Raw genomic sequence first — 20,361 nt, 5'->3', positions numbered from 1 at the left:
ATCATTCATGACTCCACATTCATCATACTTCAATTCACATTTGTGAGGTGAAAATGCTTTCCCAAAGCTAATTAAACAACAACAATAACATACCACTACACCAAAAATGATCTTTAGTGACTAACCACATATTGTGATCCAATAAAATGGTATGAGAATCATGACGTCTTAGGTTCAGGTTCAAATCACAACAGAAACAATAATTTGTCATAGTGCCACGAAAGTTTACCCGAACAACACGGTTAGCAAACTAGCTAAAAAAATCAACATTTTAAGATGAAATTCAAAGATTTCATTAAGTATTTGAATCGAAATAGGTTCAGACTTTGGGTATTACATGGCACTTACCTAAGCCCATTACTGATGGGCCTTAAAAGCTTCTATCAACCTAATTGGGCTCACTCTAAGACTCCAGCCCATTTGTTCAGGACATTTCTTTACACTTTTAAAAAGAAGAAAAAAAAGGAAAAATTCATACAAAATAAAATAATCGATAAATGCATAATATATGTATTTATTATTTATGTGTACACCATAGGGAAGAGCTATTGGGGTGCCAAAGATTTGAGTATACTATTCCTTTTGATTTAATTTGTGTGGTTTGATTTGGAGAATGCAGGTTAAATTAATGTGAATTCAGACACAAAATATTTAATTTTGTTGATAATAAAGTTTACGTATTTAGAAATTATACAAAAAATGCTGCAATCATCTTTGATTTTCTCAAAATCGACTTTTTAATAATATATTACAAGTCTTTCTACATTTCTTAAGCTTCATATCAAGGCATATCAAGGGATTCCTCGAGTTTATATGAGTCTTAAATTTTTCTTATGAGATTATATATATATATATAGTAGTGTTATATTTCTAAAAAATTGTCTAAATATAGATGTGTGAATCCAAATTCGAAGTATCATATAATACAATGATGATTTGGGTGCACCTCTCTAAGTGAGGTTAGAAATTTAAATTTATATCTATTTTGTTTTTTTTCTTTGTTAAATTGGACAACACCTCTTTAAGTGGTTATTGATAGCACTTTTGATGTTTTAATTAATTTTATTCATATATTTTGCTTTATTCTTTCAAATTTTTCAAGTCTTTCACATTGAAAATTCCTAAAAAAATAAATGTTAGCACTATAAAAATGTGTATATTAAAACTAGTAGTATTTGGATGATAAAACATACAATCAATGGACTGAACCGATCTCAATACACTTTTTGGTAAAATTGCATCATCATCCTCTCAAACATCTGAATAGCCATTCCTCCATACATAGTCAAATATATTTAATTTGTATAAAATGAGATGAGGAGTATGAGTTATATAGAGATTTTTTTTAGTTAATAAAGTAATATATCCAGCAACAAGAATGAGTAAACTTTGTAAATTGCCGTACATATAACACATATTTTTCATCATCATCAAACAAATTAATTACATGTGGCTGTTGTTAGATTTAGTCAAATGATTAGTTAATTGATTCCTAATATGTAGTTTCCTCTATTATTATCTATATAACCCTCAAAAGTCAACAATTACCAAATTAAATAACTCACCAAGATAACCTATTTTCACAAGAAACTATTCAAATTTAATTTACATCATAACGTGACAAAATAGATAACGCTAGTCACCACATATGATCATTTTTTCAAGAATCCATCAAAGACCAATCTTTTAATTGGAATGGTCAAGTTTATTTATGTATTATTTGAAAATAGGCTAACTTTTATCATTCGTTAAACATTTAATCTATTTAGGTACATGTCATATCCTATCTAATTATCTCTCTCCAATTCTTCCCCATCTACCTCTACCTATTCTTGGGCCTATATATCATTGTCCACCTCTCACACCTCTTCATTGGGACGTTTAACTCTTTTTCATGTGTACGTTTTCAACCTCGCTATCCGCATCTTGTCTACTATGGAGATCACTTTCAACTTATCATGTATATCCTCACTCTTAAACATATCTATACTAGTATATCGACACATCCATCTAAGCATTCTCCTTTTCGTTATTTTCATCTTTTGGATGCGTAAATTTTTGACTGACTAAGATTTTGCCTCGTACAACATAGTTTATCTAATTAACCACTCTAAAACTTTCATTTAATTCGTTTAGGACATTGAACATGAGCCTATATTTCATCCACTAGCTCCAATGCAATGTGTGACATTAGCGTTGATCTTTCTATTTCCTTGAATTATTGACCCAACATACTTGAAGCCCCCTCTCTTAGGGATGACCTGTATATGAATCATCAGTTCCGCATCTGCCTCATGTACCCCATTTTAGTCATGATCAACCTAACATGTTATTTCTTCCATCACCAACGCAAATAAAAACAATCTAAGAACTGATCGATCCCTAGTGCAACCCCATCTAATTTGGATTTTGTTCCTACTCTCAAATGTTATGCCTTTAAGGAATTACCCTTCCGAATCGGATTAGATTCGAATCCAACTATGTTTTCTCATACATTTCTCACCTTACAAACAAAATATTAAATAGTCGTCTAATGTTCTAATAAAACTCAAACTTTTAGATCGATCTAACATTTTCTCATAATTTTTTAAATTTGCTCAAACATGAACTTTAGATCGTGATCTAACATTTTCTCATAATTTTTTAATTTTGCTCAAAAATGAACTTTAGATCGTGATCTAAACAATTCATAAGCTGCAAAAAACAAAAAGAACTTATTTACTAAATAATTATTTCAAAAAAGATTAATGATAAAAATAATTTCGAAAGAATTTGCAAACGACATATTCAAACATTTGCTTATAATACATAAGCAAATGTTGACGATTCTATTTTTAGAAGCATGAAAATTCAATCACTTTGTACTTAAATGTTAGTTAAAACTTAAAAGCCGCCGGTAGACAGTAATTAAATAATCTTGTAATTAACTCAATTCTTGAAACTTATATATATGTTCATACACTCAAAGTCACAAATCAAATAAATATCATCCAAATTAACCTTCAATTTAATGGCTAATTCCATCAAACTTTTCTTTTTATTTTTCTTCCTCCAACAATTAATTTTCTCTAATGGCCAAAATAATGTTGTTAAAGGAGGGTATTGGTTTAGGGATAGTGGATTATCCTTAAACAACATTGATTCAACTCTTTTCACACATCTATTTTGTGCGTTCGCAAACCTTAACCCCCAATCAAATCAATTAGTCATATCGCCAGAAGATCAAGATTCATTCAGACAATTCACGAGCACAGTTATGGGGAAGAATCCGTCGGTTAAAACTTTGTTGTCCATAGGTGGAGGGAGAGCTAATAGAACAGCTTATGGAGTCATGGCAAGAACACCAAATTCAAGAAAAAGTTTTATTGATTCATCAATAAAATTGGCTAGACTACTGGGATTTCATGGACTTGATCTTGATTGGGAATATCCTGAATCAACTATAGACATGGCAAATTTAGGTACGTTCATCATTTTTTACTAATATGTTTGTTACTTTGGGATGAGGTGGGATCGGGGAATTTAATTATATGGTATTGGAATTTCGTCCTCCCCCTCCCAATTTGTAAATTATGTTGATTGATTTTTTGAAAATTATTTTTCATTTATTTTAAACGATCATTTGTTTTTTGTTGTTCGATTTTGGGTGTTGTGAAATTAGGTCTCGTACCTAACTCACACTCCAAAAGCTAGCTTAAAGGAAAGAGGATTGCCCGAGTCCACTCATCTCATTAACCACCAACGTGGGGCTTTTGTCGTTCTTTAACATACTATGTCTCTTTCTCGCACACACATACTCCTTTGTCTAAAATATTGAGTTATGTTGAACATATGAATCATTCCTTTGTCATTGGTTTAGACGAAATTTGAATTCAAAACCTAACTCCACTGATTAATGATCTCCATATGAAATAATGATGGTGTGACCATCCAATTTAAAATGTCCGATGGAACACATTTGTAACTTCTTTAATTGTCTTAAATAGGTACTCTTTTAGACGAATTTCGTGCTGCCATCAACACAGAGGCAAGAAATTCTGGTAGGGCATCACTATTTCTCACATCGGCTGTTTCCAACACACCCCGAGTCAATGGTTTGAACTATCCAGTTCAATCTGTGGCTCGAAACTTAGACTGGCTCAATGTCATGTCATATGACTTCTACGGACCGAACTGGTCACCATCACAAACCAATTCACATGCACAATTATTTGACCCCGTGAGCCACGTGAGTGGTAGTGATGGGATTGCTTCATGGATTCAAGCAGGCGTTGCAGCACAAAAATTGGTTCTTGGAATTCCATTTTATGGCTATGCTTGGCAATTGGTTAATGCTAATAATCATGGACTTAGGGCTCCTGCAAATGGTAAATCGAGTGCTGGTTCGATCGATGATGGATCGATGACTTATATTCAAATCAGGAATTATATAGTACAAAATCGTGCCACAACAGTGTATAATGCAACGATCGTTGGAGATTATTGTTATTCTGGTAATACTTGGATTAGTTATGATGATATTCAAACCGTTAGAAATAAGGTTACCTATGTTAAAGGTAGAGGATTGCATGGTTACTTTGCGTGGCACGTGGCAGCAGACCAAAATTGGGGACTTTCTAAAACAGGTTAGTAATTTTTCTTCATCGTTGAAAGAAATATTTAAGTATTTTTTAGTAGTAAAAAAAATTGTAGGAGCTTTTTACCCCCTTTTTTATAGTGTTTTTGGGTATACACTCAAGTATATTAGTAGTTTTTCTTTTTTCTTTTCTTCGATTATCCACCGTTTTGAAAAATAGAAGTTTTCCCCACATTTTCTTTAATTTTTCTTTTTTTGTACTTAATAATAAAAAGACATCATTTTTTATCTGTGTTTTCTCATGAGATTTCAATGAATGCATGATCATTTATATATTGTTAATTTTCATTGATAATTTTGTGAAATTTTAGATATCATTAATGTTATAAAAGTTTGCCTGTCCTAAAATACCATAATATATATTGAAACTTTTTGAGTATAGAATAAATTTATTTTTTTGTTTCCTAATTTAAAATGTTGTAGTAACACATTACGGGAAATCGTTTGGTTTATTTGGACAACAAAAGGAATTTTTGAATTATTAGATTATTGACTTCCAAGATTAATTTCATTTGCCTTATATTCTTAATTATTTTTTCTAATCTTCTACCACTTTTAATTCTTGCAGCTTCACAAACATGGGGAGCACCACCTCAAGCTGTGAAATGATGGAATATGTAATTGTGTTTAATTTGTCACGTAGCACTACTTATAATAAAGTGACAAAATATGTGAACCATGACGTATAAAATAAATAAATCCATGTATCATATTGGATGTTTTAGTTTATAAAATTTAAGTTATTTAATAAAATAAAAATAGATATTAATTAATTATGATACGCAATACTTATATATGTCCAAACAGTTATTATGTATTTATTAGTTTGGTGTAACATCTGATACATATTAATTTTTGTCTTAATCACAAGCACTAACTTTCCACTCATCAGTCATCACCACGATTGTCATCGAAACTACGTATTTTTGTCACAAGTCACCACAATTTAAATGCAATCAGTATTACTAGTCATCAATGTGTACAACAACCACCATTAACCATCTACATCAATGCATGCTATCGTCGATCATCATATAATTATTATAGTCAGTCATTTCCACCAATCACCACCTTATCATCTCAATATCATCGCCCCTAACATAGATTAAAAGGTTTATAACATCATGTAAATTAATATTTGATGTACCAGATCATCTCTACGTACCCAAAAGTGGTCACAATAATGAAAGTTTAGCTATTATTTATAACTTTGGTTTGGGCAAGCATTCAAATACTCATTCCAATATGAAAATAAATTTGGTTAGTAGAAATTCTCAATTTGGTTAAAATAAATTTTTAGGAAAATAAATCACTTAAAAATGAGGTAAATGACTTTCTTAGTGGAGGAAAGTAGAAAAAACAAGTTCCACAAGTGACATTTCACATTCAATATCATATCGTTCTCGATCAGTCCTCACCATTCAACACACCTCATCTTCACCTACCTATATGTGAACAAATGTTAAAAGCAAAGTTGTATATTGCTGAAAATTGCACAAGACTTTTATTTCCAATAGCTGTCTATGATTTTCTTTGATTCTTTTTACTTATTTTCCAAAATTATTATATAAATATTGTAGTTGACTTTAGTCAGTCAACATTTAAAGTCAACTATTCTCTGTTGACTTACCGTAGCATGCGTTGTTGCCAGTACGTGAAATTTAATTAATATAAGAAAATTAAATTAAAAATTTGACTAAAGTGGCTATCAATGAAAATAATAAAACAAAATAAAACGTCTACGACTTACGAATATTCGCTCTCTACCATGTATCCTATTTTTCTTGTAGGTTTATCATTCAAATTATTGATATGTGACATTATGTGACGATGGAGAACGATATAATTAATCTATTCAAACACTGTATTCATTAAAACAATACAGCACAATATCATACAACATAATATAATTCCATACAATACATTATGAAACAATACGTAACAACTATCAATAAAGAAGAGTTTGTTCCCACGACTGAAAAAAAATCTGAAGTATGATCGGAAACTTAATAAGATTGAGAAGCAGAAAGCCACTGATTTTTGCTCTACCTCCTAAGCTTAAATCCACTTTCGATTTATAATTTCATTGTTTGTATTTTCTTTTTAATGTTAAACGAAAAGAATACATCGGAAAAAAACAAAGTGCAATCGAAATACACTATTATTATAATATAATATCATATAATGATAGTTTATAGTACTCTATTTATGATAGATATTTTCTAAACTAATTGTTGAAATAAATAATAAAATAAAAATGTCACATCATTTTCGAAAAATAATAATAATATGACGAACCAAAAGGAGAGAGAATGTAAAGTTTGAGTGGAAATTGCAAGACAATTTTGATCACGTCAACTTCAATTAAATAAATTAAAATATTATATTGAAAGTGAAAAAGTGCATAGTAAAAAAGGTAAGGAAGGGAATACAAAGTCATATTATTAGCTGATCAATATTTTTATTTTCTATTTTATATCCACATTTATTTAACGTGTTGAATTGATTATCTATTAAAAAATATTATTCTTATATTGAAATTTGTTTACACTCTATTTTCTTTAAACTCGCATTACTTTTAAAAATAGTTCTATATTACAAGATAAGATAAGATTTGTGTATATTTTATTGTCTTCAATTTGGTATTTGACGTTAATAGTAAAAATAGTTCTATATCACAACTACCCCTTGGTGGTCAATGCCTTATATATATAAGTTAAATGCTTCTTTAATTAGTTAATGTACTTCATTCTATGGCATTGATCAAAAACATTGCCATTCTTCTATTCTTACACACAATTCTTCAATCCCAACTACACAAATCAATAGCATTAGATGAAACATGGATAAAAGCTGGTTATTGGCAATATGACACAACAAATCCTTCTAATATCCAAAGCATAAATTCATCTCTTTACACACACATCATATATGGCTATGCTGAAATGGCATTCAACTCATCAACAGATTACTTGATTGTCACAACATCAAATGATGAGCAACTTAGAAACTTCAATAACATTGTCAAAATGAAAAATCCATCAATCAAGACAATTTTATCAATAGGTGGAAATGATCAATCTTCTTATGGATCAGAGATGTACCTATTAATGTCAAGCACATACTTCCCTACAAGAAAATATTTTATTGACTCATCTATTGAAGTCGCGCGATTTTATGGCTTTGATGGACTTGATTTCTGCTGGATGTGGCCTACTTCATCGCTAGACATGTCGAATGTGGCTACCCTTTTGGATGATTGGAGAGTAGCTATTGATCTAGAGTCAAAGAAGTCGAAAAAAACGCGACTTATTTTGACCATGGCAAGTCAATACACACCATTTATTCAAGATTTGAGTTTTCCAATTGAGTCAATGAGGAAAAACTTGGATTGGATACATATTTTTGCATTTGATTACTATGATCCAGGGACAACAAATTACACATCCCCTGCTTCAGCATTGTATGGTGATTCAACAAAAGATACTTTGAATACTGATTATGGGATTAACGTTTGGATCAAATCTGGTTTCCCTAGTGAAAAGATTGTGTTAGGATTGCCATTTTTTGGCTATGTATGGACATTGGTTAGTCCAAAAAATAACCAAATTGGCGCGGAGGGAATAGGGCCAGGGCCAAAAGATCCTCTGTATGGTACTGAAGGTGAAAAGGAGCCATTCGCGAGTACAAATGGTATATTGGAATTCAATAGTATCAAGAGAGACATGATAAAATATCGCGCTAAAAATTCAACGTATAATTCAACTTATGTGATGAATTATGTCTCTATTGGTACAACTTGGGTTGGTTTTGATGATGTTGAGGCAGTGAAAACCAAAGTTTCTTATGCAAAAGAGAAGAATTTGAAGGGATATGTGGCATGGCAAGTCTCATATGACTATACCTCTATTCTTTCTCAGGCTGCTGCATTAGGTAATTTCTTCTCTTTATATGATTTTACGCAATTCTTATCTCATGTTGAGGCGAATCTAGAGTACAACATACTAAGAACGTACTTCATTAAGTGTATAGATATTTGACTATGAACCTAGTTAGTTAATTATTAACTTGAGGTCGTTGTAAGAACCTAACTTTAAATCTTGGATCTGCTTCTAACCTCATGAGCTAACTTTTGAGTTAAGTCAGACTCAACGTCCATTTCTTATTATGATATCAGAGTTAGACTTGTCTCAATGTTGGGTCAACGTAGTTTGTTGTTTGCCCTACATTTGGCAGGCTTGGGCGTGCGAGGGGTGTTAGAATTCCCACATTGATTTTGTGAATGGGTGACTTACTCTGTCTATATGAATTTTGGGCGACTCTTACCTCATGAACTAGCTTTAAGGTTATGTTTGACCTAAAATCCTTATTTTCTTTAACAAGAAATTCACTTGTCCAACTAATCTGAATTAACCTCGATCCGATAAGGCCAATGTCTCAACAATTTGTGTTTTTTTCATTGTTAGAAGTTAAAGATATACAAGAAGTGGGAGCTATTGATCAATCAGCTAGTATGCAGAAGAAGAAAACACTCAATCGACTGATTCTCATTTTGATTCCAATGGTATCTCTATTGATGTTGTTGTTGCTTATCTTTACACTATGGTGTCTTCGAAGGAGAAAAATACTTAAATTCCGAGGTAATTCTTTAAATTGTTATTCTCTCTTTATTTATTCACAATCTTTCGTCTATATATATCTTTCTTTTGAGCTAAGGGTGTATCAGAAACAGCCTCCTCTACCTCGTAACGGTAAAGGTAGGTAAAATCAATGTACATCCTACCTTCTCTACATTGGATATGTTATTGTTGTTCTCTGTTTTATTTATGTGTCACTATTTCCTTATTAGTTCGTTAAAAAAGATATACACATTTTTCTATCATTACAAATTTCTAAAATTATTCTTTCCTTTTTTTTTAAGTGCCAAGGAACAAAATTGGAAGCAACAATAATGAAGAAAAAGGAGATGAAGAAACTAGGACACTGCAAATATTCACTTTTGATGAGATGAAGGAAGCTACAAATAATTTTTCAGTTGAAAATGAGCTTGGAAGAGGTGGATATGGACCTGTTTACAAGGTACATCAACATTTTGTTTCATTTTAGAAAAAAATGATAAGTTTTTTCGAAAGCATTTTTGAAATATTGACCAAGCACAAAGTATTGTTCTAATATTTTTAAATGTGGCATTTCAAAATAATTAGTCAAAACAAATTGGTAACTCCTCACAAAAACACTTATGACAAAAAACACTTTCAAAATAAGTAGTTTTTGGGCAAAAGTTTAGTCAATCAGGCTATTATTAGTCCAAATCGAGTTGTGCCGGTTCATGGTTTTCTTCTTTTGATGTCCACTAGATATTTGGTTATTTCTTTTCACATTACATAAGACTCATTAAAAGAAAAAAAATATTTCATATCAAATATTTTCTGATTTTCATGACTTAAACTCGAGATGTTCTAATCAACAGCTGAAGAATCCTATCCATCCTAGCCAACTTGTCACGTTACACTAACAACATGTACACCATAGTCAACTCTTTCATTTCACACTAAAGTCTCATGAAAGCAACTAATCAAATTGCCATATAATATTACTTTTTCTAAGTCTAATTAAAAAGTGAAAATTAAGCCAACTATATAGTTTGATTAATAGCTTTTAAATATCATTTTTACTTGCAGTTTTCCTTTTTCTTTACTTTATGATTTCCAAATTATCTTTTATATACATGTACCAATGTTATTTTATTTTTTAAATCAAGCATTTCTTAATTAATCCATATAGGGAAAATTGAGAAATGGGAGAGAAATAGCAGTGAAAAGGCTATCAAAGACTTCATCTCAAGGATTTGAAGAATTTGAAAATGAAGTGATTCTTACTGCAAAATTACAACATATAAATCTTGTAAAAGTTGTGGGATTTTGCATTGAAAATGAAGAAAAAATGTTGATTTATGAATATATGCCCAACAAGAGCTTGGATTACTACATTTATAGTAAGTCATTCTTTTCCCTTCTTTTTTTCCCATGTTATATTGAGTTTAATTTATATACATCGTAAAAATATTTTTACATTATCGTATGGGCTATGTATTTATTGAAAAATAATCAGTGTCTGAAAATTTGTTAAACAATTAACTATTTTTCGATGATAATATATAGAATATGTGGCTATTTGATTGACCTCCTTTTTTCTTTAATTTGCAGACACATGAGATCAAACTCCGATTATCTATATATCTTAATATATACTAATTACAATTTGTATTTATATGTTTTTTGATCAACTTGATTTGTATTTCCACATGTAGATCAAGTGAGAAGATTGGTTCTAAATTGGGAAAAAAGAGTGCAAATAATTGAAGGGATTATTCAAGGGCTATTATACCTCCAAGAATATTCAAGATTAACAATTATTCATAGAGATATAAAAGCCAGCAATATTCTATTGGACTTACAAATGAAACCAAAGATTTCTGACTTTGGAATGGCAAGAATTTTCAAGAAAGATGCAATTGAAGCAAATACCAACAAAATAGTTGGAACAAAGTAAGTATTATACATAATTTTTTGGAATTAAATTTATTTATATATATTGATTAAAGAAAAATAACCGATGCACAAAACACATCATGTTCACGTAGGGTTTAAGAAAGGGTTGACACATTAAAGGGTGTGATGTAAGCAGTTTATCCTGAAACTAGCATGTGGCATCAGTGACTGATTCCACAGCTCAAATCTTAATTTTTATGTATATATTTATTTAATTTGTAATGTGTTGTAGGGGTTATATTCCACCTGAATATGCAATTGAAGGCAGATATTCAACAAAATCTGATGTTTTCAGTTTTGGAGTACTTCTTCTTCAAATCATAAGTGGGAAAAAGAATACTTGTTACTATGGTCCAGATGACAATTTAGACCTTCTTGATTATGTGAGTTGTGAATATAAATTCATATATATTATTGAGATTTAATTTATGTTATATACCAGTAATTAATATTAAAAATAATAATACAGGCATTTGAGATGTGGAAAGATGGTGAAGGCATGGAATTTATGGATCAATCACTTGATGATACAACACATTCTTGTAAACTATTAAAATGCATGCAAATTGCATTATTATGTGTCCAGAAAAATCCATTGGATAGGCCTACAATGTTGGAAATTTCATCTATGTTCAAAAATATTGAAAATTTAGTTATGAATTCCCCAAAGAGGCCTGCATTTTCTACAAGACAAGATGAAGATCAAGTTGGCAATAATATTCCAAATGGCGAATTAGACATTGACAATGCAACAATTACACAATTGGTTGCAAGATGATATGCTACTCTTTTGCGATTGATTTAATCCGATTAGTAGGTAATTTGTCTTATTTTCGAAATTACAAATCCCAATTATTTATAGACGTTTACTACCTAATCGTATTTATTGGTGATTTGAAGTGTAAAGATCATTTATCTATTCCTCTTGTCTCATTTTACACGAAGGTGTTACTATTTGAGGAGTCAATTTTTTTTTCTTTGACAATATATTTTCAAACTTCTAATTTATAAATATTATATGAATCATTAGTTACATTGACTTGTATTTTTTTTTTATTATGTAAATTTTTATTTAATGTAGATCTAAATTCATTTTTTGAGTCAAGGGTCTATCAGAAACAATTTTTCTATCCCACCCCACAAAAGGTAGACGTAAAATTTATGTATATCCTACTCTCCCAAGGCCCATACTCCAGTTATAGAATTACACCTGAATATGTTGTTTTTGTTGTGATATCCGAATTAGTAATCAAAATTAAATATTTCGACCTCACATTAATTAATCTAGATTTATGTCGTGTAAATCTATTAAAGAGAAAGTATTTCCTAGTAGAATATTGAGGTTGTTTTTGTGGTGATATCTGAATTTATAGTCAAAATTAAATATTTCGACCTTACATTAATTAATCTAGATTTGTGTCAAAAAAATCCACTGGATAGGATGTTCAAGAATATTTAAAATTTAGTTATGAATTCCCCTAAGAGGCCTGCATTTTCCACATGTAGAGAAGATGAAGATCAAGTTGACAATATTAAAATGGGGAAAATAGATGTTGACAATGCAACAATTTCACTATTGGTTGAGTGATGAATATACATTGATAGTGTAAAGAATTTTTTGTTCTATTAATTTATTTTAATTTGATTAGTAGGTTGTTTGTCTTACTTTTGAGACTATGAATTTCAGTTATTTTTGGACAGTTATCACCTTGCCATATTTATTGGTGACTTGATAGTGTAAAGGTTATTTACTTTTTTTGTCCCATTTTATGTAAGTGGGAGAGGGAATGAGCTAGCCTCCTTAATTTTTTATTCTTTGATGTATATTACTATCAGTCGTTTGTATTTGTTTTGTATCTTGTTTTTTTATTGTCTCTTTAGTTACAATCTTGTGTCGAATACTTTCCTTTTAAATCAAGGGTCTTCTGAAAATATCTTCTCTATCTCACAATGATAAGGACAATGTTGTGTACATACACAAACCTTCACATCCTACCCTTGAACAAACAAATTTTGAAGCTAACCTGAGTGGATAGTCACAGTGGCGGAACCACATATAGTTGAGGGGTGTCGATCGACGCCCCTTCGTCGAAAAATTATAGCTAGAGTAAAAATATTTTTTAAGTATATATATTACATATTTACACTCCTTAACTTCTTTATATTTTGACACCTCTTAGTCGAAGTTCTAGCTCCGCCATTGAAATAGAGTTACTATGTTGCTGGTGAAAAGTGGCCAGTATCTTATGAATTAGTCGAGATAGCACAATCTAGCCCACACACCATGATATATATATAAACTACACAAGATAGTCAAAAATATAGTATAAAGTTAAAATTTACTATTCATATTCATCCTTTATATGTCTCGTAAGATTTGTAGTTCTCCTTCTTGACCTTCAACAAGCTCCCATATATGTATGGGTTCACGAAAAGGATCGAAGAATTTATTATACACAGTTCTATCCTAAATTCTATCAGAAGTTATTTGAACAAGTGACCTTCCGATCACCGCGTAATCCAAAGATAACAAATCTATTTGCTTACGAGTTTGGCATAAATATACATAAATTATTAATTATATTTTAGAACTTTATACCTTAACTAGTTTAAATATTAAATTATATTTCATATTTTTTAAAAAACATACATTGAAATAATCAACATCTACTATATAGACAATAACAAAGAGAAAAATATAGTCTGTGAAATTCCATTAAGTGAAGTCTGCAAAAGGTTAGAGTGTACGTAGCATTTACTATTACCTCAAGGAGGTAGAGAAACTCTTTTCAAAAGATCTTCAATTTAAGTGCATCAAACCTTAATTTTTAAAAAATAGAAAATAATGATGACATAAAAAATAGTATAACATCTCCTATAACAAAAGAAGTATAACATCTTAAAAAAAGAAATAATAATAACAACCAAATTAATCGAAACACAATACACAATATAGATCTATAATATACACATAAAAAATAACAAGCTTCACGCCCCCTCGATCCTAACTAACTTCACCCCTCAGTTTGATCTTATTGATTTAAGTGATATATTACTCTTATTTAGAAGTGAGAGTTGGANGGCACGGGGTCTCATATCTAGTATATATATATATTCGACTTTCAAAAACAAATAGAAATTGAACAGTTAATTTAGTTGCCCTCCGAAAATTTGTTGGCAAACACGTCTATATGTTCAACGGCAGCACGTTGCTACACGCGCCGACTCAATTCCGTGGCATTACCGGCCCCGTCCGTCATCCAGCGCCGTCAAAACTCGCCGGAGGTCACTTTCCGATGGCATCTTCCGTCCGAATCGTTGTCGTCGGCGACGTCGTAAGCTATCAATTTCATATCCTTCAATAATTTTAGCTCCGCATTTTCCTTCAAACCCTCGCGTTTTTAACCTCATATTAGCGACTGTATAATATGCTTCAATATCTCTATAGTAGCCTGGAGTTTTTGAATTACTGCTAGCATTTTCCATTTGCTGCTGAAGTCTCCCGTTTCGCCATAGTTGAAACTTAAAAATTTGCGTTTTTGAAGTTGTGATTTTTGGAATTTGAAGTTTTGCGAGACAATTCCTTGAAAAATATTTCAAGTTAAATTTCAAAATCTACTCCCCAACTCTATAGCCAAACACTAGCTAATAATGAGATTACTTTCATTTTGTGATTTGAATCAGTTTAAATAGTAGTAGCAAATTTGTATGTGTTGACTTTGTGTTACTATCCTTTTTGTGGAAATGATGGGGATTGTGAAGCATGATGATTGGAACCTTGAAGAAGATAGGAAGGCTCTTCAACTCTTGAAGGTACTTGGCATCTTTATTTTGTTTAATTTATTCTAGCTTTTCTTTTTGGGGAAATATTCTTTTTGTGCTAGGATTATTGAGGTATTGTTTATCGTGAATATGCTAGTTTCTACTAACCATTGAACTGTTGAAAAGCTAGTTTCTTTTTGGGGAAATTGTAGTTCACAAAATAATCTGGCCAAAGTAACAGAAATCACATCTACTAACCATTAAACTGTTGAAGGATTGTTCCGATATTGTTTCCCAGTGAATTATCCAAAGTTTACTAGTTTAGTACTTCGAGCTCACTTTGCATGGACTTTGATTCTATTAGCTGTTAAATATGTGTCCAAACAGAGCTAGAATTTGGTTTATAATCTCAATGGAAGCTCTCTGAATTGGATTAATTAACTAAAAAGGAAGCCAAACTTTCCTTAAATTTGAAGCTCTTGACTGCCAATTGTTATTAGTCTTAACATGTACACCAAGTATTGTAGTATGCATTAATAATTCGTGGTATGGAACGTCGTCGTATTTTTTGTATACTCGCATAATGCTTTCTCGCAATGGCAAGTATTATCTTGTTTAATGGAACAGTTGCCATGCTAAAGTTGCATCTGAATAGCCTGGCTGATTAAAAACATGTCCTGCGTAGATGTTGCACAGGAGGATAGATGACTACAAATTATGAAGCCTTACATGTCTTGCTTTTGGGTCTTATATTTCCTTTGCTCTTTGCCTCTCCAAACTGAACCATAGCTGTATTTTGTTGTGTAACACTTAATTTTGTAAATTAATTGTGTCCCGCTCTGCTATTCTACGAAGGTTTTTAGTTGGAAGGAAAGTAAAGGTATCATGACTATCAAAATTAATTCATATGTTTATGAAACAAAAATAATTTGATCGAAAATGTGGAAAGTATCTTCATACTTTATTCCTCTCTTTAGTGGATAATTAGCAATTGCTGCTAACTTTCTCCTCTCTGAGCAGTGGATATGCTTTGAGTATGACTTATTCTACACACTTAATTGCAGTTCAGTGTTCAAGAAGATTTTGAGAAATAAAAATCTGAGTGTTGCTTCAGAGTTTCTTCTCCATCCCGCTTTTTTGACATGGAAGAAATGATCTTTATCTGCCCATCCGTGCTTTTGTGTAGTTTTGAGGAATGATTTCTATTATTTTTTATAAAAATGTTATAGGCGTACAACTTAACCATGAGAGATCGTGAAATGCAAGCTTCATTATGAAAACTAATTTTAGAAACCAAACTTTTGGGAGGATCCCTAGTGTTTCCACTTTTTCTTTCTTTCTTGGGACAATGGAGACCTTCTCTGGAAAAATCCTTTTGCTTTTCTTTTATAACATATTTTGGTTTGTTTCCTTCTGTCAGCTAATGATTTTTGTTGTGTGAAAATTGCAGCCAGATTTGGTGCTCTTTACAGGCATGTTTTCTAATAATCTCCCATCTATTTATCCACAATGCATACTACATAGTTATTGTATTCTTTCACCTACTATGTTTCATTCATTAGCCAGGTTTGATTGGAAGAATTATCGGTTCACTTCATTTTGTCCTTGCTTCAGGGGATTTTGGGAATGAAAATGTGGATCTAGTCCGAAGCATTGCAGATCTAGAGATCACCAAAGCTGTTATTCTAGGGAACCATGACGCATGGAATACTCAAAAGTTCTCTGGGAAGTAAGTCCGAGTTCCATTTTATCCGACTGCTTAGAGGAAAAAATCACTTTCTCATTCATTTTCCATTATTTGTTGGACTTCAAACTCTGGTAGATAGGGTGGTCGTATTAGTGTTGTGGCTTCATGAAGGTTGTTATTGATAATGGCAAATGGGGTGACAACTGTAGTAGTGTGTAAGTAGGATTAATTAGCATTGATTTTGGTGGTAGAGCCCGTGGAAAATCATTGATAAATTTAAAGGATGTTTTCCTTGAAACATAACTTCCCCAGAAACTTCGAGCATTAACTGTAAACAACATAATGACAAAATATGAAGTATCAAAAAGGGATGAAACATATTGTCAGGCTCATTTTTTTCCTGTCCACTTAGTTAGCATGTCTCGACAAAATATTTTTCTCTAATAGTGAGATGTTCTACCTCTTAACTAGTTTTCTGAATTCATCCACTTCTTCTTTTTTTCTTAGTGTGTGCTGTTCAATTTGTAGGGAAAAAGATGCTGTTCAACTTCAGCTGGAATGGTATGTCTTTTGAGATATATAATTATTTAGTTTCAATAAATTTATACATCTATATGTTAAATAGCATAGCTATGTACTTGTTTATGATGTTTAAGACTGTCAGTTTCTTACTTTGGCATGACCTTCCATCTTGTGTTCTGCACAATCTCGATACCACTTTGTCTCAGAAGTAAGGAAGATAGATGATAAGATAGGTCATTTCAAGATAGAAAATAAATAGCCAGGATCCAGAAAGGTCCTCTTGGTACGTCTGCTAGTGGTTGGAATAGGCGCATCCAACACATGTACTAAGCAGGTTATGAAAAAGAAAAGATCACGCAACAAAAACATGTGCATATCTGCACATCTGGAAAATATTTGCAGTTAAAAGAAAAGATAGCAATATAACTATAAAGAATGGGATCTCTTTGGCTGGGCAATTATCCATATGCAGGTATTAAGAGATGCCACAAGCTTAATTTTATGAGCACTTAAAAGGTTCACTTAAATTTGGCAAATTATAAATTTAATTGCCACAAGTAATCCGAACTAAGTCCTAAAATCTATGTTTGCTGAATAAGTCTTTCTCGGCATAAGGAGTCATGATTGATTCAACCCCAGACCAGTGAACAAAGATTGATTCTGAGATTCTGGCTCATGTTGCAAAGATTTCCCTTTAAATTCAACTATCTGGCATATGAATTTGTCTGATGGTTCAATTCCTTGGATTCTGATTTTATCTTGGAAAGTATTTGAGGCATCAACTACTGAACTACCTTGAATACAATCTTACTTATCATAATTGAGGGGAAAACAAAGATTAAGATTGGTTTGTAAGTCAGGTCTTAACCAAAGAAAAATCATGATAAAACATTAGTTCGTATCCATGTTCTGAATAAGGACAATTTCCTTTTTTACTTTTCCTTGTTATCTGCTTATATGAAGAGCTGAATACCAGAAAAATGAATCGGACAGCTAAGTCCTTCCCATAATGAAGGATTTCTGTCTTGACCTATTTTATGTCCCATCATACATAATAAAAGGAAAAGTACTTATAATGTAAAAGTTATCTTGTTGGTGTGCTGACTATTTATAATGGTCAGTCTTGGTGATGAGCATGTTGGTTACCGTCGGATGGATCTCCCAACACTAAAACTCAGTATTGTTGGTGGACGACCTTTTTCTTGTGGTGGTAGGCCCTTATTTCGGAAACAGCTTCTTAAAGCAAGGTTTGTGGTCCTAATCTAGTTTGTTAGTTATTTACTCTTCAATGCACATCGACTTTTCATCGTAATTTTTTCTATAATTGGTGAATGCTGCTTAGCCTGAGTATCTAAGCATGTTTAGTGTTGCCTATTAATTTGCTAGAACCAATATTTCGGAACTTACAGTTTGAAGTTTCTGATGCATTTTGTTTTTGTAGAGGCATAAGCGTACCTCTCCAATGTAGACATCGACTCTTTATAGTCTTCAAAATTTATATGCCTAATTCACAATTTCTTTTCCGCAAATGCTAGAAAAATACATTACAAGTCATCAACAAAATGGCTGAATTTGTTTCTGGTCACTCTCCACATGTTTTTCCATATTCTTCTTCTAGCTGTGGAGTGTTCTTATAGCATAAACTATGGAAATAACTTAATTACTTGATATAATCTTTTTCAAAATGCTCTGATCGGAAAGGAAAACTTTCCATATACCAATATAGGCTAAAACCAATTTAGTGAATTTTTTCTTTGCCTCTTGTGCCTAATATCAGAAGCAGCCCTAGCCAAATAGCGCAATATCATGCAAATAATATCTGCAATATCAAGTTTCTGCTATAACACTCTGGATGTAGCTTAGATGGTGCTTGTAACTTTACATTACAATTTTACCTTCTTAGGTATGGAGTCCGTGATATGGATGGAAGTGCTGAGAGAATCTTACAAGCTGCCATGGGCACTCCAGAGGATCATTCAATTATATTCCTTGCTCATAATGGTCCAACAGGTGGATAGCTTTCTGAAGTAGTATTTTGTTGAGGTACTTCTGCCCGTTGCGGGAAATTTTTGTGGTTTAAGTATTAAGAGTAGGGAGATGCAGGGCTAGGTGCTAACGTGGATGACATCTGCGGAAGAGACTGGTTTATTGATGGGGGTGACCATGGTGACCCAGGTAATACTTATGAATTGATATCTTTCTTACTGAAGCCCTTGATTCATCTGTACACACCCCATTTATCCCGATGACCCGGTGCACTAAGCTCCCGCTTGGGGAAGGGATGGACCACAATGGTCTATTACACTCGGTCTTACTCTGCATTTCTGCAAGAGGTTGTTTCCACAGCTCGAACCTATGACCTCTCCAGGTCACTTTTTCTGATGAGAGTAATATAATTAAATCCTCTCAACTTCGATGGAACAATTTGTTTTATGAGCATATGATTGTTACATTTTGTGCAGATCTAGCACAAGCCTTAGCCAAATTAAAAGAGGCTTCTCCATATTCGGTCCCTTTGGTCATTTTCGGTCACATGCACAAAGAGCTTGCTTCTGGAAATGGCCTTCGCAAAATGATAGTGGTTGGAAATGATAATATCATATACTTGAACGGAGCTATTGTTCCACGAGTCAGACCCTCATCTTTGACAGCAGAATCTGAAGGAACATCACGAGCGTTCACCATAGCAGAAATTTCAAACGGAAGAGTGGAGAAGATAGCAGAAACCTGGATTTCTGTTATTGGAGACGAAACAAGATTAGAGGAGGAACATATACTGTTTAGCAGTCCAAACAGAGGTTCACTCCATGCATCTCTTTTGTAATATATTATTTGAGGAACAAATGTCACTTAAATTGGTATTCAAAAGTAACTTAATATTATGTAAATATATGATCATTATTTATGACTTTGTTTGCATTGAGATTTTAATGCTTGGTTGTTCAAAGGGAAGTTAGTCCAATTTGTTCATACCATAACTCCCACAACTTTTATCTAAGCTCTTCTCCTACAAGAATTTATATTAACTTTCACAATATAAATGAGAACTCTACAATGCCAGAACATGCACAATGCAATTATATCTTGAACTAAAAGAAAAACAAAACATTTATTCAAGTTGGACCACAAGCTCTAAAGTACAAACAATGCATTATATTGCTTGTTTTACACTAAAGTCCTATAGTCTTAAACTACAAGAAAAA

General features: G+C 32.1%; 3 protein-coding genes across 4 annotated transcripts; all 3 read left to right on the top strand.

Moving 5' to 3' along the window:
• Nucleotides 1–2,970: 2,970 nt before the first annotated feature.
• Nucleotides 2,971–5,464, top strand: LOC125877048 (class V chitinase-like). Its single transcript, XM_049558355.1, has 3 exons — nucleotides 2,971–3,461; nucleotides 3,987–4,625; nucleotides 5,205–5,464. The coding sequence occupies exons 1-3, from the start codon at nucleotides 3,011–3,013 to the stop codon at nucleotides 5,243–5,245; spliced, it is 1,131 nt and encodes a 376-aa protein (XP_049414312.1). The 5' UTR covers nucleotides 2,971–3,010; the 3' UTR covers nucleotides 5,246–5,464.
• Nucleotides 5,465–7,389: 1,925 nt separating this feature from the next.
• LOC125877666 (putative cysteine-rich receptor-like protein kinase 16) lies at nucleotides 7,390–12,076 on the top strand. The gene is made up of 7 exons (XM_049558895.1): nucleotides 7,390–8,569; nucleotides 9,103–9,276; nucleotides 9,558–9,715; nucleotides 10,421–10,631; nucleotides 10,947–11,184; nucleotides 11,420–11,570; nucleotides 11,657–12,076. The coding sequence occupies exons 1-7, from the start codon at nucleotides 7,390–7,392 to the stop codon at nucleotides 11,963–11,965; spliced, it is 2,421 nt and encodes an 806-aa protein (XP_049414852.1). The 3' UTR covers nucleotides 11,966–12,076.
• Nucleotides 12,077–14,315: 2,239 nt separating this feature from the next.
• Nucleotides 14,316–20,089, top strand: LOC125875536 (uncharacterized). 2 transcript variants are annotated; one of them, XM_049556522.1, is made up of 9 exons: nucleotides 14,316–14,522; nucleotides 14,950–15,000; nucleotides 16,400–16,421; nucleotides 16,564–16,678; nucleotides 17,165–17,197; nucleotides 18,280–18,405; nucleotides 19,062–19,168; nucleotides 19,262–19,333; nucleotides 19,621–20,089. In XM_049556522.1, the coding sequence occupies exons 1-9, from the start codon at nucleotides 14,379–14,381 to the stop codon at nucleotides 19,980–19,982; spliced, it is 1,032 nt and encodes a 343-aa protein (XP_049412479.1). In that variant the 5' UTR covers nucleotides 14,316–14,378; the 3' UTR covers nucleotides 19,983–20,089. The 2 variants fall into 2 exon arrangements, with proteins under 2 accessions (XP_049412479.1, XP_049412478.1); XM_049556521.1 differs by having other exon boundaries at nucleotides 17,144–17,197.
• Nucleotides 20,090–20,361: the final 272 nt, after the last annotated feature.

This window comes from Solanum stenotomum, chromosome 9 (genome assembly GCF_019186545.1).
Source record: "Solanum stenotomum isolate F172 chromosome 9, ASM1918654v1, whole genome shotgun sequence".
In the NCBI taxonomy this organism is placed as follows: Eukaryota; Viridiplantae; Streptophyta; class Magnoliopsida; order Solanales; family Solanaceae; genus Solanum; species Solanum stenotomum.
Note: the sequence above shows the minus strand (reverse complement) of the source record. Positions and strands in the feature narration are given on the sequence as shown.

What these genes read in the sequence shown, in the direction of transcription:
- LOC125877048 (XM_049558355.1), top strand. Translation starts at nt 3,011, where the DNA reads ATGGCTAATTCCATCAAACTTTTCTTTTTATTTTTCTTCCTCCAACAA. An exon ending in TATAGACATGGCAAATTTAG is followed by an intron (nt 3,462 to 3,986) that starts GTACGTTCATCA and finishes TGTCTTAAATAG; the next exon opens with GTACTCTTTTAGACGAATTT. An exon ending in TTGGGGACTTTCTAAAACAG is followed by an intron (nt 4,626 to 5,204) that starts GTTAGTAATTTT and finishes TAATTCTTGCAG; the next exon opens with CTTCACAAACATGGGGAGCA.
- LOC125875536 (XM_049556521.1), top strand. Translation starts at nt 14,379, where the DNA reads ATGTTCAACGGCAGCACGTTGCTACACGCGCCGACTCAATTCCGTGGC. An exon ending in TCGTTGTCGTCGGCGACGTC is followed by an intron (nt 14,523 to 14,949) that starts GTAAGCTATCAA and finishes GGGATTGTGAAG; the next exon opens with CATGATGATTGGAACCTTGA. An exon ending in GTTCAACTTCAGCTGGAATG is followed by an intron (nt 17,198 to 18,279) that starts GTATGTCTTTTG and finishes TATAATGGTCAG; the next exon opens with TCTTGGTGATGAGCATGTTG.
- LOC125877666 (XM_049558895.1), top strand. Translation starts at nt 7,390, where the DNA reads ATGGCATTGATCAAAAACATTGCCATTCTTCTATTCTTACACACAATT. An exon ending in TTCTCAGGCTGCTGCATTAG is followed by an intron (nt 8,570 to 9,102) that starts GTAATTTCTTCT and finishes TTTCATTGTTAG; the next exon opens with AAGTTAAAGATATACAAGAA. An exon ending in CTTGGATTACTACATTTATA is followed by an intron (nt 10,632 to 10,946) that starts GTAAGTCATTCT and finishes TTCCACATGTAG; the next exon opens with ATCAAGTGAGAAGATTGGTT.